The sequence below is a fragment of the Camellia sinensis genome, chromosome 13 (assembly GCF_055761805.1).
Source record: "Camellia sinensis isolate YWXY chromosome 13, ASM5576180v1, whole genome shotgun sequence".
In the NCBI taxonomy this organism is placed as follows: Eukaryota; Viridiplantae; Streptophyta; class Magnoliopsida; order Ericales; family Theaceae; genus Camellia; species Camellia sinensis.
Genome location: NC_138973.1, coordinates 55,412,527 through 55,430,286, shown reverse-complemented (window position 1 = coordinate 55,430,286; position 17,760 = coordinate 55,412,527). Strand labels below are relative to the sequence as shown.

Sequence of the window (17,760 nt, the reverse complement as noted above, 5' to 3'; positions counted from 1 at the left end):
CCAAAGTCGGACTTTGGCTTTATGGGGATAGACTTGAAAATTCAATTGCTATCATTTCCGTTACGTCGGCTACTTCATTCACAATTATACAAGTCATGTTATTTTTATTGGGATCGTACTCCCTTAGAATTTCAACATGAGATCATCTCTTGGGATTAGTTTATATTCTTACTTTGTATTTTTGAGCAGACTATTCTTACTTGGAAAATGCTATAAGTCTTACATTTTCTGTCTCAAATATCTCACATGATCACAAAAAAAGTGGGCTTCACACTCATATGAGATATTTAGTTATTTATTTAGTAGAAAATCTTGTATTGTAATGCCCTCAAAATATAAGATAGATTAATCATTCATAAAATACATATTCATAGGACAAATACCATATTTCCATTCATCAGAGTTTTCTTTACAAAAGATATTACATGCATTACATTTTCATAAACATCAATCTTAAAACTATAGCATGTAACTCTAGTTTTTATCAACAAAAAATGAGTGCCCAAAAGGCTTGCAACTTTCCAAGTTAACACTTGGTTACAACAAAAGAAGAGTTCTAACTCTTTTACATATAAAGCCCTTTTTGAAGTTTTACATTTAACACCAAATAAAAAATACAAAATGGAGTTTTTAACCCCTAAACCTCTCAAGCTATGTCTTTAGAGGTGGCATGTCTCCTATACTTGAAAAATGGTGTCCCAAGTAGGTGAGCCAAAGCCCAGTAGAGATATGCTAAACAGTATATGAAAATTAACTAAAACATTAGTATCCGATAAATGTTTAACACTTGAAAGCCAATTTACACATTTTCCATTACCAATCAACGCTGACTTTCATACTTCCATTCACTTACACTTACTTATCCAAACCAATTCATGAATATAGTTCATCATCATCTAAACAATTCCAAATGAGACTACAATACATTTATTAATACTTCAATCATAAACCTTTATTCATACACTTCCATTTTTTTGCTATTTTACGGAACTACGTCCGAGGGAACCGGCACCCAAATATATATAAGATTTCGAGACTTTCACACTGGACACTCCGGCCAACTTAGTTATCAATGGAGTCCATCCCCTTTCTCCTCTCAAATAATGGAGTACATCTCCTATCTCCTCCCAAACAAGATACATATACAATGTATTCAAACACGTTGTCATATACAATGACCAATTAATCACGTATTCAATGTTTAAATCCAATCGTCATATTCAATGACATAATCCAATTGATTAGTTTCAATTCACCTAATCATCATGCAATTTCTACAACAATCATGGCTATCCTCCACCGATAGTCCAAAGCAGATATTTCTAAGCAGATAAATGAATTTAACAATAGATAATTTATCAACTTTTCCAAAGGTGAGTAATTTATAAATCCAACCACACCATTTAATCACATGTTCCTTCAATTCCAAAATTTCCAAGCCAATCTTGTTATTTATACACATAACTTATTTAATCAATTTAGGACAAACCTTCCCCTTTATCAAATATTATACTGAAGACCAAATTTCATCAATTCTTCTCAAACCTTAACATATTCAAGACCCCTCATGCTCATAAAGGACTCAAATAGAAAACCCCTCTTTTATATACATAGGAACCAACCAAAAATTTACCAAAAACCTTCTAAAGTCATACCATCTATACAAGATGACAATATTTATGTTAAAACCCATATAAGAGAGTAGAATATCCCTACCTCAAGCTTAGAAGAGGAAGAAGGAAGAAAAACCCAAAAGTCGACGAAGGAGAAACCAAGCTTTGTTCCGATCAAAATGAAGCCCTCGACAAGCTCTACACTTTATCTCAAAGGGGCAAGGTGAGAAGAGGCCTTTAACCAAGTAGATCTAAGGATATATGAGTGAAAAGTGTCTTTTTGAGAGAGAGAGAGAGAGAGTGTTTCACGGTTTAGAGGGAGGAAAGAGAATAAAAAGTAAAGGAAAAGGTTAAATGAGGACCTATTTATAGTATTAGGTCAAAAATAGTAATAGGCCCCAAAGCAACCCAAAATATTTAGTCAAAATATCCCAAAAAAGTAGGCCCAAATTGACAAAAAAAATATGAAAAAAGTTGCAGGTGTTGACCCCTGCAACAGAGGTGTCGACACCAAAGAGGAAAAAAAAATTGGGAACACTATGTTTGACTGCACTGCAGATGTTGACCCTAAGACAGGAGGGGGTCGATCCTATCTCCCAGCCACCAACACACAAACATAAGAGGGTCGACCCTCTCCCAGTTTGGTGTCTACCTTATCTTCCAACAACACCTCCAGAACTTCATCAACAGGTAAGGGTCGACCCTAGGAAGACTGGTGTCGATCCTAGAATGGAATTTCTAAGTCTCCAAGGAACTTTTGAGAAGAATTAGTGCGAACAATTAAACCCAACAAGTTTAAATCAATTTATACTCTTCCAAAACTAAGTACAACAACACTAAAGGTTCCCACAATAGAATAAAGGGTCAAAATACATTTACCAAACGCTTTAAAAGGCACAAGCGCTGCATGTATCCATAGCATTACCCTTCTTACTCAGTTGATCTCTTATTTACGCCATTCCATTTATTTATTATTTTTTTTCTCCCAAACAAGGGACTTTCATGGTTCTATCAAACAAATAATTGACAAGTTGTCCATTAGAGTCTATTATTTCTGTGTTTTCACATTGACTCAAGAAAGGTCACCCAAGATCAAAAGTGCTTTGTTAGATTCGATCTACTCTTCCAGATAGCGAATATTAAAATGCCATGTTATTTTGTTCCCATTGCCAACTTTTCTCAACACCTATTCATAAACAATAATTTTCCATGGCTACTTCATTTCTTCTTCTTCTTCTTCATGTCTTCGTCCTATCTTCCTTACCATTTTCATCATCATCTTCTTCTGCAACTCTCTCTAGTTTAAGCAAAGGTTCATCTCTCTCAGTCGAGAACCCAACCCACGTTTTGATTTCACCAAACAACCTCTTCTCCTCTGGCTTTTACCCCCTCGGAGAAAACGCTTATGGCTTTGCAATCTGGTTCACCAAACCCTCCTCCCATGGAAACCACACTCTAGTTTGGCTAGCCAACCGAAACCAACCCATCAATGGCAGACTCTCAAGGCTCTCCCTCCTCAAAAATGGCAATCTCATCTTAACCGACGCAGACCAGTCAATTCTCTGGGCCACCAACACTGCTTCACTCTCCTCAGTGCAGCTACTCTTGCTTGACAATGGAAACCTCATTCTCAGAACTTCAGACAATGTTCTCTTATGGCAGAGCTTCGACTCACCCACCAATACCCTTCTTCCCCAACAACCTCTAACCAGACATACCCAACTCGTTTCGTCCAGAAGCCGGACTAACTACTCCTCCGGCCTCTACAAGCTCTTCTTCGACGACGACAATGTCCTCCGTCTAGTCTTTGACGGTCCTGAGACTTCTAGCATTTACTGGCCAGACCCATGGCTATCTGCTGAGAACGATGGAAGATCAAGGTACAATGACACGAGAATTGCGGAATTTGATTTGTTGGGTCATTTTCTATCATCGGATAAGTTGGAGTTTCGAGCTGCTGATTATGGTGCAGGGCCTCAGAGAAGATTGGTTCTGGATTTTGATGGTAATCTTCGATTGTATAGTTTGAAAGAAGAGACTGGGGATTGGGTTGTATCGTGGCAGGCCAAGTCGAAAGCGTGTAGAATTCATGGTGCTTGTGGACTCAATGGTATGTGTAGATATAGTGCTGGGTTTGGACGAGAATGCTCGTGTTTACCTGGGTTCAGAATCAGATATCCTACTGACTGGTCTCGTGGATGCGAACCTGAATTCAACCTTTCCTGCAATCAAAGTGAGGAGAATTTCACCTTTTTGAAGGTCCCAAATGCTGATTCCTATGGCTATGACATCCAAATTTTGCTAAACTACACGTTGCGGAGATGCATGAAGACGTGCTTGGACTCGTGCGATTGCAAAGGGTTCCGCCACCGGTTTAACCAGAGCAGTGGTGTTTATGATTGTAACCCCAAATGGGTGCTTCGCAACGGACACTGGTCTCCGAGTCTTGCAGAAGACCTGTTTGTGAAAGTGCCTCAAACACCTTTAAACAAGGACTTCTTGAATAAGTTAGATTGCTCAGGGACTGCTAATATGGTGCAGCAGCTTGACAGAGTTTATGAAAGACGGCACGAAAATGGGTTGCTGACTTTCTTGGTTTGGTTTGCCGCTGCGGTTGGATGTTTTGAGGTGATCACCATTTGTCTGGTCTGGTGTTTCTTGAATAGAAATGGAACCCATCCAGACATGGGTGGTGGGTACATACCTGTTGCGACCGGATTCAAAAGATTCACTTATAATGAGCTAAAGGAGGCGGCGAGGGGTTTTCGTGATGAGGTGGGAAGAGGAGGTGGTGGGGTGGTGTACAAAGGGGAATTGCCAGATTGTCGAGTGGCGGCAATCAAGCGACTCAGAGAAGCTAATCAAGGAGAGGCAGAGTTCCTAGCGGAGGTAAGCACCATCGGCAGGCTTAACCACATGAACTTGATAGAGATTTGGGGATACTGTGCCGAGGGAAAGCACAAGCTTTTGGTTTACGAGTACATGGCGAACGGGTCCTTGTCAGATAACTTGAACTCCAAAACACTTGATTGGGACACTAGGTTTCAGATTGCTGTGGGTACTGCAAAAGGCCTTGCTTACTTACATGAAGAGTGCTTGGAATGGGTTCTACACTGCGATATAAAGCCTCAAAATATATTGCTGGACTCCAATTACCAGCCAAAGGTTGCAGATTTCGGACTTTCCAAACTACTGAATAGAAGTGGTGGTGGTAGTAGTAGTAGTGGTGGTAATGATTCGAGCTTTTCGAAGATAAGAGGAACGAGAGGTTACATGGCTCCAGAGTGGATTTTTAATCTACCCATTACCTCGAAAGTCGATGTTTATAGCTACGGAGTAGTGATGTTGGAGATGGTGACTGGAAAGAGTCCAACATCAGCTGGTGAGATGGAGCAGAGGAGGTTGATTCAATGGGTGAGAGAGAAGGTGAGTACAGGTGCAGCAATGGAGTCTAGGATTGAAGAAATTGTAGATCCTGTGATAAGTGGCAAATATGATGTGCCTAAGATGCAAATACTTGTTGCAGTGGCATTAAAATGTGTGGAGGAAGACAAAGATGCAAGGCCAAGCATGACCCAGGTCTTAGAGATGCTTCAATACCATGAAAGTAATTAGTTGCAATGGCAGTTTTTTTGTTCTAGTGATGCACAAAACATGGTATGAGACCCGTGCACACATAAAACAAAGTAGTGTAGAAATTATATGTAAAATAGGAAATTGAGTTATATTAAATTTTTGACAAATGCTTTTATGTCTTTTGTGATGAGACTTGCCTATAAAATTCTTATTGTGAGAATGCAAACCACCGCCTTTAGGGTGTTGGTTAAGGTTGAAAAATGAACCAAACATGTAAAAGGGGTATTATTTTACTGGTAAGATTTAACAAATAATCGTCACATTAAGTTATAAGTTCATAGATTTTGAATATATTTTTAGTGGTTAGATTATATTTTTAATGGTAAAAATTGTATTCTTAACTAACACCCTTATGGCGGTCACTAAGGATTCTCTAGAGTATTTTTTTCCTAAAATTTCCTAAAGTGATATATTGTGTGGTTGAGATTTAATGTTGAAAAATTGATGTGACTTGTCATTAAATCTCAACCACACAATGCACCACTCTAAGAAACTTTAAGAAAAAAAAATTGTAGAGGATCCTTGCTCCTTGGACTAACATGCAAGCCACGAATAACATGTGGTGCATGCACAAGGTTTGCTTTGTATCATCTCCTAAGGCTGGTCATGTTTGTTTAGCCTCATGGTGTGTTGGATTAGTATTTCTACGACGGTTGAGTTGAGATTACAAAATTTGAAAGTGAAAAGATAATTTTGTTCTAATTTTATAAAAATAATAAAATAAAACTTTATATAACGACAATTTTTGTGTAGTTTTATAAAGGAAAATTTATCCGTAAATCTCATATGGTAGAATGTTGATCTATTTAGTACTAAATTTTTTTTATGAACCAATCTTTTTTGTTTTGAAAAGTTGTAATTATTTGATTAGGTGCTATTTGCGTTTAACTGAATGTCTTTTTGTGATTCATGTTTCTAATTTTTTGATTCATTTTTTGGGATGGGAATGGAAAGGTAATGTATGAAAAATTCTTTTTGGGAGGATTGGTGGCTGAAGTGTTGGTTGTCGATCATGAAAATTTACATTTCTGTTAATGTGATTTTCTGGTGTTACATTAGAGTATTATATTAGAATGCATTGATTGGAGTGTTATGTTTGGAAAAAATACATTAAGGAGTTTTTTTTTTTGAAATGTTATGTTGTTACATTTTGAGAAAAGTACATTAAAGAGTTTTTTAGTGTCTTACGTTTGGAAAAAATCCACTAAAGAATTTTTTAGTGTGTTACATTGATTAGAGTGTTGCGTTTGGAAAAAATATATTAAGATTTTTTTTTTTGGAATGTCACGTTATTTCATTTTAGAAAAATACACTAATGAGTTTTTCAGTATGTTAGTATAGATATCCCATTTTTGATCGTCCTCAAGACTTAGACGTCATCGCTCGTGCACTCGATGATTGTATGTTTGTGTTTGTTTTAAGCGCCCGAAGTCCTCGGCGGAACACCTTGTCTTTGAGCCTTTGGACCTTCTCCTTTCTGTGCCTTGTTTTGGACTAAAAATTGGTGTCTGGACCTCTTGGTGACCTGTCGGCCACCGCCCAAGGCTGTCGGCCATGGGGTGTTTTTGTCGGCCACTAGTGGTGGCCGGATGGCTATCAGTGGTGGTCGACGGCCACCAGTGCCTTTTTCCAGATATTTATTGACAGCTGTGCCAGTTGTTGCACACTGAGCTGCATCTTCATACACGTGTATGGTGAGATGTATCTAAGTTCAAGGGGTGTTTTTCTCTAAATAGGAGGGTTCCTCCTCCATTTTAAAAGGTTAGAAAAATTATAGTAAAAATATTTCTCTCTCTCTCTAGAATTCTCTCTCTCTCTCTGTCTCTCTCTCTCTTGTTATTTTGCACACATTTGTTCACAAGTCCTTAGTTTTTGCATATCAACCCTTAACCAAATACTCTCATATTTGGGCAGAGATTACTTGGAGTCTTGTTTGAGCTCTAGAAGGTGGTTTAAGCTCAGATTTGTGCGTATTTTGCTCTTTGCTTCAAAGGTATTGAACTTACCTTATTTGTACTTGCTTTTGGTTACTTGTTTTGCCATCCTTTTTAACTGTTTTAAGGCTGGTTTTGAAGTGTTAAAACCTCTGTTTTTGTGACTAAAAGTGGTGGTTTGGGCTCTTTTTAGTTAAGGGGTGTTTCACCCTTTTTGCTTTTTAGCTTGTTAAGCTTTTTGTGCTCATTTTCATCACTTTTGAACCAACTTTTTTGGGCCTTTTAACCACTAAATTTCAGAGGTTTTTCAATAGTAAAAACCCTGTTTTGAAGTCCAAAATTGGAGGGATTAGCTTCCCCTTCTTGTGTTTTGTTTGTATGCCTAGATAGCTTCACATGTTAGCATGCTTTTCTAACTTAATTTAGCTTAAGTCCAGTATATTTTTGCCTCTAAAATAACTTGTTTTGGCTCTGTTTTGGGTTGGTTAGTTTAGTTGAGGCTTGTTTTGCATAGTTGTAGTATAATTTCTTTCACTAGCTTGATGTTTTAATTCTTTAACCATCATTATTTTGAGTTAATAGCATGTTTTAGTATTGTTTTACACTTCATTTCAGCATTTAAAATCTCTGCAATCTCTCTCAATTCTCCACTCTTTTGTTTGCTTTGAAAGTGGTTTTCAACCACTTATTTGTCAAAGTGTGAAATTGAGGTATTGCACTTAATGATTTAATTCCTTAGGAGGTTCATTACCAACAGTGCAATGCCTCTTTCATGCCCAAATTACCTTGTGATTTGAGCCATTTTTCTATTAGAGGACACTCATTAATGGACTAAATGGATTAAAGAATGATTTGATAATTAAAATGAATAAATAAAATTGAGTAAGTAAAATAGATAAGGTAATCATTTTTTGTATTGTATTACATGTGTTCTGTAATGACTCAAAATTTTTTTCCTTCATTTTGTCGTATTTATAAATAATTTATTAGAAACCTCTCATCTGGTCAATAAAGACTCCTACAGATATGTCGATAAATTATTTGTTTATTAAGGGGGTGGATTGGCTTCGACCCGCCAATGAAAACAATGCACTATTAAAGACAAGTGATGGGAGCAAAAGCATCCAATGGGACATTTTTTTTTACAAAAATGTTAGAGGCTCAAAAAATTCTACCAAAAGTTCTATCAAATGTCTCACATGGGTGTGGGATTCATATGGGACCTACATTGTGTGGGTCCCACACCCATGTGAGACATTTAATAAAATTTTTAATAGAATATTTAAGATCTCTAGCATTATTTTTTTTTTATTACGGTGCAAGTAGGCCACGTGCTCATCATTCTTGGCATGTTTCCTAAACCCATCATTTACTTCAATGCCCTGCTCAAACCCACCACAATGCAGAGCATTCATATGTATCTGAAAGCTTCATTTCACAAAAATCCAACTCATTTCCCTAGCCCCTAATAAGCGTGATTTTTCGTTGATTGCTGTATAAATTCTGCACAAAAATAATTTGATTTTGTATTTTTTAAAAATAGTTTTCAATTTCAAAAAATTATGAAATTTCTATATGTTGTTCCCGTATGAGTTTAGCACCTTGGATAAAAATTTCATAATTAAATGATAAGTATTTATTTTATAAAAATTCACGGACTGATTGGTGTTCAGTTTAATTTATAACAGAATTTGAAATTTGAGTTTTGGGTGTTTGGACCATGATTTGAGATAAATTTGTTGGGTCTATTTTGATACATAATTGGACCATGTTTGACTTATGGGTGAGATCTATGATTTAAATTTAATTTAATTTGAGTTTGTTTAATGACTCATATTTAACTGTTTGGTTCCTTTTCAATTATGTGATTGGTAATAACCACATTGGGAGTTGTTATTATTTATTATATAGGATTATAATAAATATTTGATAGTTAATTTTATGGTGTGTATCATATGGTGAAAAATTATATATTTTATAAGGAATGAAAATGTGTATATTTCGTAGTAAGCAAAATATTATCTTTTGTGGTGTACAAAAATATTATATTTTGTGATTAGAAAAATTATATCATTTTCTAAATTATATTATAAAATTTTGAGGTATTATTACAAAAATTATATTTTTCTTTTGGAAAAACCAGATTTTGAGAAACGAACCCACTTGGGGTTGTCCCCTACCTCTCCCTCTCTCTCCATTGTCCCATCTTTCTTTTCCCTACATTTTTTTTTCATTTGCTTTGTTTGAATTGGCAGAGAGCTCATCTCTCTCTCTCTCTCTCTCTCTCTTATTCTCCGTTGATGCTCAATTTTGAGCTTGAAATGAGAGTCTTTAGAGTGAGATTTTGCCAAAGTGTTGTACATAAAAGTCGGAGAGCTCGTCGTGATCTTCGCAATAGCGATCTCGGATCTATGATCGGGTGATGTTTGCATTTTCGGATTAGCTTTTCTTCATATTTGAGGTAAGGGCTTTCTTCATATTTTTACATTAAAGCCATGTTAGGTTTATTTTGAGAAAATATTTCATTATAAGAGGTATTGTGTATATATATATATATATATTCAGATTTTTGTTTGGTAATTTTTGGAAGAAAAATTATGTTGAAATGTTAAGAATGTTGACATTTTGAGATTGATTTGGAAAAATCATTTTGTGTTGATAATTTTGCGAAGAAATCCGAAAATAAAATTTAATAGTTGTATGATTGTATTTATATCATGTTATGATTAGATGATTAATTTTGAGAAATATAAAATTGAATTTTTTTTTTTAATCTTTGATTTGGAATTTATTTTTGAGAAAAATAAATTAATGTTGAGGAATATGGAGTAAATGCTTAAGTAGAAATTATAGAGTTATTTTGGGATTAAAAACTCTAAAAGTGTTATATTCATGATATTTAATAAAAGATGATATGTTGATGATTAAGTTGTATTCATTTTTATGAAAATAAAAATGTGAAATATGGACTTTCGAACTCAAAATCTTGAAAATGTTACTATTGGGCATATTTCATAATTTTTGATGTAAATATCATGTTGGTTAAATAATCTTAGAAAAAGTTGTAAATTTATTATTGGTAGAGAATTTGGTAAAAATATTACCTCTTTAAATAGCTTGGCATAAAAAAAATGGTTATGTTGAAATATAGTTATATATATGTTTTTGCAATATCTAGATGATTTTTGAAATCATTCTTTGATTTGTTTTGAAAATTGATTATTGATTCAAGAAGATGAGAGATATATTTTTTTTTGAAAGTGAGTTTACTTTCTTGTTCCTTTTAAAATAGAAATTGAGGGTTTTGAACTATGAGGATTGAAGAGAGATGTTTTTGGTGACTTTCTTTCAATAAATGAACATGAGTGATTTTGGTGAGAAAATCTAGAAATTGAGGGTTTTTAAGAAAGATGTTATATTTATTTTGTGTGCCAAAATAAATGATGTTTGAAAAATTGTTTATTTGTTTACATATAAATGATGGTTTTCATAGAAATTGAAAATTGTTGAAGTTTTGGAAATTGTTGTTCAAAACGTTGATATAGTCTTAAAGTGACTAAATGGTTGAGATTACTCTAAGTGTGAGAATTTTGTTGTCCCCTGAATGAATTGGAATAAAAGTATTTATATTCATCTTGAGAAATTATATTGAAATGAGAAATGAGAATTTTGATCACAATGGGTGTAACGCCCTCAAAATACAGTATAAAACATCCAATCATAAGAGTCATAAGTATAGAAGGAACACTATATTTTCATTCACCAGAATCTTCTTATAAAAGATTTTACAAGTTAGAAACGAATAAATACCATACGGGATTACAGCTTTCCAAGTGATAACTTGGTTACAACAAAAGAAGACTCCTAACTCTTTTACATATAAAGCCCTCAGCTTGAATTTACATATAATCAACAAAACAAAACAACAAAACAGAGTCTTCAACTCTTAACATTCCAAGCTACGACCTTGGAGGTGGCATATCACCTCTACCTGAAAAATGGTGTCCCAAGTAGGGTGAGCCAAAGTCCAGTAAAGATATGCTAAACAGTATATGAGAATTAACTAAAACATTAGCATCCGATAAATGTTTAACACAAATAAACAATTTATACCATCTCCGTAACTAATCAACGTTTACATCATAATCAATCCACTTTCTATTAATTATCCAAATCAGTTCATTGACATAGTTCAATATCATCCAAACAGTTTAAAATGAGACTACAACTCATATATCAATACTTCAATAACAAACATCATTCAACACTTCTATTTCCTTGCCATTTTACGGGACTACGTCCGAGGGAACCGGCACCCAAATATGCACAAGATTTCAAGATTTGCCATTTTACGAAATTTTCATCCAAGGGAACTGGCACCCATATATGCACAAGCTATGCAGTTTTGCCATTTTACGAAATTTTCATCCGAGGGAATCGGCACCCATATATGCACAAGGTTTCGGGACTTTCACCCTGGACACTCCGGCCAACTTAATTATAGATGGAGTCCATCCCCTATCTCCTCCCAAACAATGATACATATGCAATGTATTAAAAGTATCGTCATGTACAATGACTATCTATGGCACATATTCAACATTTCAATCACACCATCATATTCAATGAGGTAAATTTAGACGACAGGTTTCAATTCACCTAATCCACATGCAGTTTCTATAACAATCATAGCTATCCTCCACCGATAGTCCAAAACAGATATTTTTAAACAGGTAAGTAAATTTATCAAACAGATAATTTATCAACTTTCCTATAGGTGAGTGATTTATCAATCCAACTACACCATTTAATCACATTTTTCCAAAATTTCATAATTTCCAAACCAATTTCATATTTCCATAATTGATTTCATAATTCCTACAAATGACTTTCCATAATTCCAATTAGGGCTTTTCCCCCTTTCTCAAATATTGCACTCAATGGCCAAATCTCACCCATTATACACAATTAACCCATTTCCAAGAATCTCACATACACATGGAACCCAACAATAAGAAACCCCTCTTTTATAATTTCAAACTCAAAATCCTAACTTCCCAAAATTTTCAAATCTCACAATTTATACAAAATGACTAAAATTTAGGTTAAAGCTCATAAAAATGAGTAGATTATCCCTACCTCAAATGGAGAAGCTCAAAGGAGAAGAAGAGGAAAACTCAAGATGCTCCAAACTTGGATTTCTTCAGATCAAAATGAAGCCCGCACAATACTCCACCTTTTTAACAAAGGGACTAGGGTAGAAAACCTCAAGAACAAGGTGTATTTGTAGAGAGAGAGAGAGAGTTTAGAGAGAAAGGCAGCCGGATTTAGGGTTTGGAGTGAAAAAGGGGATGAAAAAGTGATATAAATCACGCTGCTGCTATCTGATATATACATGGCTCGCTCGAGCGAAGGAGTCATCGCTCGAGCGACTAGACACAACACGGACCTCGCTCGAGCACAAGAAGTGTCACTCGAGCGAACAATGCAAAACTTCAGGTCTGCAACTCAGAAGCACGCTCGAGGGCAAGAATGCTCGCTCGAGCGAAGGAACACAAAACGCAGGGCTCGCTCGAGCGCAAGAATGCTCGCTGGAGCTAAGAGACACACCACACAAAGCTCGCTCGAGCACAAGAACCTTCGCTCGAGCTAAGAAGCAAACACCTAAGGCTCGCTCGAGCGTAAAAACCTCGCTCGAGTGAAGAAGCCAAATCCTAGGCAGCAACCTTTTGTTCCAATCATAACCAACCTGTTCCAAACTTACCCAACATATCCCACAACTCAAATACGAAGAATAAAGGATGGAAATAAAGTATAGACAACGACATAGAACCACGGAACCTGAGTCCGGAATACAATAAATGAAGGGGAAAAACCGGGATCGCTATAATGGGAATATTGTGTGGAGGTATTGAAAGTGGAAGAAATATTGCATTGTATTATTAATCATTGTATTGGCATATCAATTCATTTGATAATGATACGAGCACGAAATAATGTTCTCGTATAATCCTGTTGATCAAGTTTACGCTTCTCCAAACGTCGTCGCTTTATTCCCTGAAAACACAAACGTGAGCTAGCCGGCGAGTGTATGCCGGATACCTCTCTGATGCCTAAGTCAGCAAAATAGACAAATAGACAAAAGCTTTGTATATTCCGAAAATCAAAGTTGTGTTACCTCTACATAGGTTATATTGTGAGCTTTTATAGTTTTTGCTTGGCACAATCCTAGTAGGACTCTTATTCCTCCATGTAGAGTCCTCCTAGGAATCACACTCCTGAAAGATAATGTTTATCTTTCAACACCTTCTTCACTGCTTAAACCAAGTGAGATGGTTTTATCTCGGTTAGATGACAGTATGACCGAGCTAACACTAGCCCTTTGTCATACTTAATCCAGCGCCTTCACATGCAACACATAGCTCGGCTCTTGTTCACTTGTACCTTGGTTTTGTCTGTTGAGACCGAGCTAACTACAGCAAGCTTTAACCGAGCTAACTACAACAAGGTCCACCATAAGAAGCCTAAACACCTCAGCTCCGAATACTATGACCGAGCTAATTATCACCACTTCGACCGTGGTGACTGTAACCATACTTGGATCGAGCTAACACTAAGGTCCACTTGCTAAGCCCTTTTTACCACGGCCTATAGAACGAACTATTACTACGCCTGGGCTTAGCTCGGCGTTAATGCTCATAAAAACTCCCTCTCAATAATGATGAGCTTTGAAATTTGATTTGAAAACTTTGCATTGAGAAAGGAATGTTGGGAAACAAAATTTCATGAAATGATTTTGGGGTAAATACGGTGGTAAGTCTTGAAAGGTGGTGTAGATGATAGGTGTCAAGCCTTCTAGTTAATACTGGTAAAAATGACAAATTAGTAGTACTTGTATAGTCTACTTGCAGACACTAGCCTAGGGATTACTTAAGTCGTATTTATCATCTTGAAATTTTATTGAAATTGTTGGATTAATGTGTTTTCAAATTGGCATTGTGCATAAGATTTTCAAAAGATGAGAAAAATATTTTTAGCATGACATGGTATATGCATTCATCTCATAAGACTGTATAAAATGGATTTGATGAATTGTTTAATTATTTGATTCAATTGATAATGAGATAATTGAATGAATTGAAAAAGATGTCCTGTTGCTATTGAAATATGTTTATTTATTTAAGTTAACTTATTGTGGTTAATTAAATAAATTGGAATTAAGAGATTATGTAATAAAATCATATGGTTTTGACATGATATGATTTCACGTATGTGTATGAGTATTTTGGTACCCGCATATCTTCTAATGTTTTAATATGAGATTGTTTGGTGAGCTTGCTCACCCACTGCCTGTACATGTGTACAGGAAATGCTTTTCAGATTTGAAGATCAAACAATGGTTTTTTTTACCATTTCATAAGTGTAATGTAGTGATGGATTGTACTACTTTATTTGTTGTTTGGCTGAGTGCTATTTTGTTGTGAAGAGTAGTGTCCTCTATTTTATTGTAAACCTTAGGGCATTTCTTTTATTTGTATGTAAATGTCATTGTTGTATAACGAGAGGGAATATGTTTATTTAATTATTCATCATTTCTTCTAAGGATGAAATTTTATTTGTAAATGGACTTAATTAATGAATATTGGTAAGGTTATTTGAGTAATAAAATGCAGGCTTTACATGTTCAAACTGGACGTTAGTTTGAACACAAGGAAAATGGAACATTTCATACTCAAAAGTGATGAAATGTGCCATTTTCCTTGGTCTCCATTGCCCTTGATCATGCATGATAGGGTGATGGTCATTTGTTCTCATTTTGCATTCATTAAACTTGCACAATTGGTTTTACAAACCATCATGCAACGAAATTACTTGATTGATGGTTTGTAAACCCAAGTTTTGTCCCTCATTTGATCTCCCCTTGAAAAGGAGAAGCAAAGTGTGCAAATAATATGTGAAAATACACTGTTTTGCTCTATCTGCTTTGTGGACATCCCATTTTTGACCGCCCTTAAGACTTGGGCGCTACTGATTGTTTATTTGGTGATGAAAGTTGTGCAGTGCAAATGTTTGATTTCTTCAGCAAGAGGAGCTTCAAATCTAAACCTCACACCACTTTTTGGACCAAAGCCTTTTGTCTAAAATGTTTTTTTAGACCTTAAAACCCTCTCTTTCAAAATATTTTTGAAAAAAAGTTCCTACGATGTTCTGACGCTCGCATTTCGTTAATGTTGCGCTTTTCGGTAAAACGAGCAAGGACAAAGTAGAAATAAATGAAAGAGAGGTGAACTCTTTGAAAAAATATTTAAAACATCTTATTTAAAGGTTTGGATTTGAAGAAAATTGGAGTGGAGAGAAGAAACCAAGTTGGAGAAGAAGTTGGGCATGAATCCGGGTAGGATCGAAACTGAGCAGTCTTCACTAAAACAGGTATATCTTCTTGCACACTTGGAATTTTGATGTGAGACTACCACCATTGGAAATAAGACTTCTAGGGTTTCAATGTAGGCTCAAGAATGACCTGCAAAGGAGTCCAGATAAAAGAGATATGCCCATTTGAAGTTGGGCCCAAAACGCAGATTTTTCTGGCCAACCAAAGGTGGAGGTTGCTAATCATGAATGGGATTTTCTAGCCATGTGCCAGCCATGAATGGCCTTTTCCGGCCCCTTTCCGTCCAAGAGTGATCCTTGCCGGCCAGAAATGGACCCTTGCCGGCCATTGATGTCAAAAGTCAGATTTTTGCAGATATTTATCTTGCAACTGTTCCAGTTGTCCCTTTTGGGATATTTTCGACCTGAGTTTTCATTTTTCTATATATAGAGAGCCTTCTCTATTGTTTTCAAGGTTAGAAAAATTTAGGAGTGAAATATTTTGGGAGCCTCTCTCTCTATAATCCTCTCTCTCTAGACTTCTCTCTCTCTTGAGCTTTTATGCTTAGAAGTTTGCATACTTCAAACTTTAACCTATCAACCCTTAACCAAAGTGGTTCATCTTTGGGCTGAGGTTACTTGGGACCCTTTGTGGGCTCTAGAAGGTGTTCTTGGCTTGATTTATTGCCTCAATTGTGTATTGGCTTCAAGAGGTATAACTCTATCCCTTTAAGCTTGTTTTACATACTTGCTTTGCCATCTTTTTCAACTGCTTTGGGGGTGTTTTTGGGGTGGTTTTGAACTGAGAAAAGCTCTATTTTTTATGGATTAAAAATGATGGTTTGAGGCTATTTTGTGTTAATGAGTGATTCACCCTTCTTGTTGCTTAATTGTGTAGACTTTTGCACCATCTTTTAACATATTAAAAGCAAAATTTTTGGGCCTTTAAACCACTGAAATTCAGAGTTATTTTAGTGGTGGAAAGCAGGTTTTGAAGTCCAAAAATGGAGGGGATGCTCTCCATTCCTTGTGTCTCACTTGCATGCCTAGTTAGCATCATATGGAAGCATGTTTTTGTGGCTTAACCTAGCTTAATTCAAGCATGTTTTAGGCTCTGATTTGGAATGATTTAGCTATGTTTTGGGCTGTTTGGCTCAGTTGAGTCTCATTTTGCATAGTTGTAGTGTTAATGGCGTCACTAGCTTAGCATTCTAGGCCTTTAAAGATGATTTACTTGAGATGGTTGCATGTTGTAGTGTCTTTTTACATGTAATTTCAGTGTATATAGCTCTATGAAATGCTCATTTGTTTCACTCTTTCATTGTTTTTTTTGAGAGTTGCTTTTGAGTCTGGTTTGCAAGCTAACATGTGAGCATGTTTTTCTAGCATTTTGTACACTAATATCAACATATTTTAGTCATTGTTTTGACTGGTCTTAGCTATGTTCTGAGTTGGTTTGGTCATATAAGTCTTGCTTTGTATGCTTGTAGTGCAATTATGCTTAAGGGTCTAGCTTGTGCTATGTTTTGGCTTTTATTCTAGCTATTTTTAGCGTACATCAAATATGTTTTAGGACTCCTTTTTAGGATGTTTTAGGACTATTTTGAACTGTTTGTTCCTTTTGAGCTTTGTATTGCATGCCTATAGTGTTGTGACCTTCACTAGCTTAATGTTTTAGGCTTTTTAGCATGAATTGCATGAGTTGCTTGCATGTTTTAGTGTCATTTTGCATATAATTTCAGCATTGAAATATCTGCAATCTCCCTCATTTCATCACTTTTCATTGCTTTTGAGAGTTGTTTCAAGTTTGGGATTCTTTAAACTTGAGATAGAGCTTGTGCTCAATGGTTTTAATTCTCTTTTGAGGGTTTCTACTAACCAACGGCATGATCTCCTTCATGTCTTAAGTCATCCTTTGGTTGACCCCTCCCTCATTAGAGGACACTCACCTTGGACTTAACCGGTTAAAGAATGATTTGGTAATGTAAAATGTGTAAACAAAAATTGCTAAGTAAAACTTGAGCAAGTTAAGCATTGTTGTGTTGCATTGCATTTTGTTCAATCGGACGTTATATTGAACACAAGGAAGATTAGTCCATTTCATACTCAAAGTGATGAAATGAGCCAATCTCCTTAGTCTCCATTGCCTTTGATCATCCATGATAAGGTACTAGTCTAAAGTCTTATTTTTGTGCATTTATTGAAAG

At 35.7% G+C, this 17,760-nt stretch overlaps 1 protein-coding gene and 1 long non-coding RNA gene across 2 annotated transcripts; both read left to right on the top strand.

The window, feature by feature from the left end:
• Positions 1–2,520: 2,520 nt before the first annotated feature.
• On the top strand, positions 2,521–5,356 carry LOC114279851 (putative receptor protein kinase ZmPK1). Its single transcript, XM_028222142.2, has one exon. The coding sequence runs from the start codon at positions 2,823–2,825 to the stop codon at positions 5,226–5,228; it is 2,406 nt and encodes an 801-aa protein (XP_028077943.2). The 5' UTR covers positions 2,521–2,822; the 3' UTR covers positions 5,229–5,356.
• Positions 5,357–9,335: 3,979 nt separating this feature from the next.
• On the top strand, positions 9,336–16,402 carry LOC145806159 (uncharacterized). Its single transcript, XR_014348871.1, has 3 exons — positions 9,336–9,644; positions 15,237–15,613; positions 15,692–16,402. It is a non-coding gene; the product is annotated as an uncharacterized LOC145806159 (long non-coding RNA).
• The last annotated feature ends 1,358 nt before the right edge of the window (positions 16,403–17,760 follow it).

Coding starts and splice junctions, on each gene's coding strand:
- LOC114279851 (XM_028222142.2), top strand. CDS start 2,823: ATGGCTACTTCATTTCTTCTTCTTCTTCTTCATGTCTTCGTCCTATCT.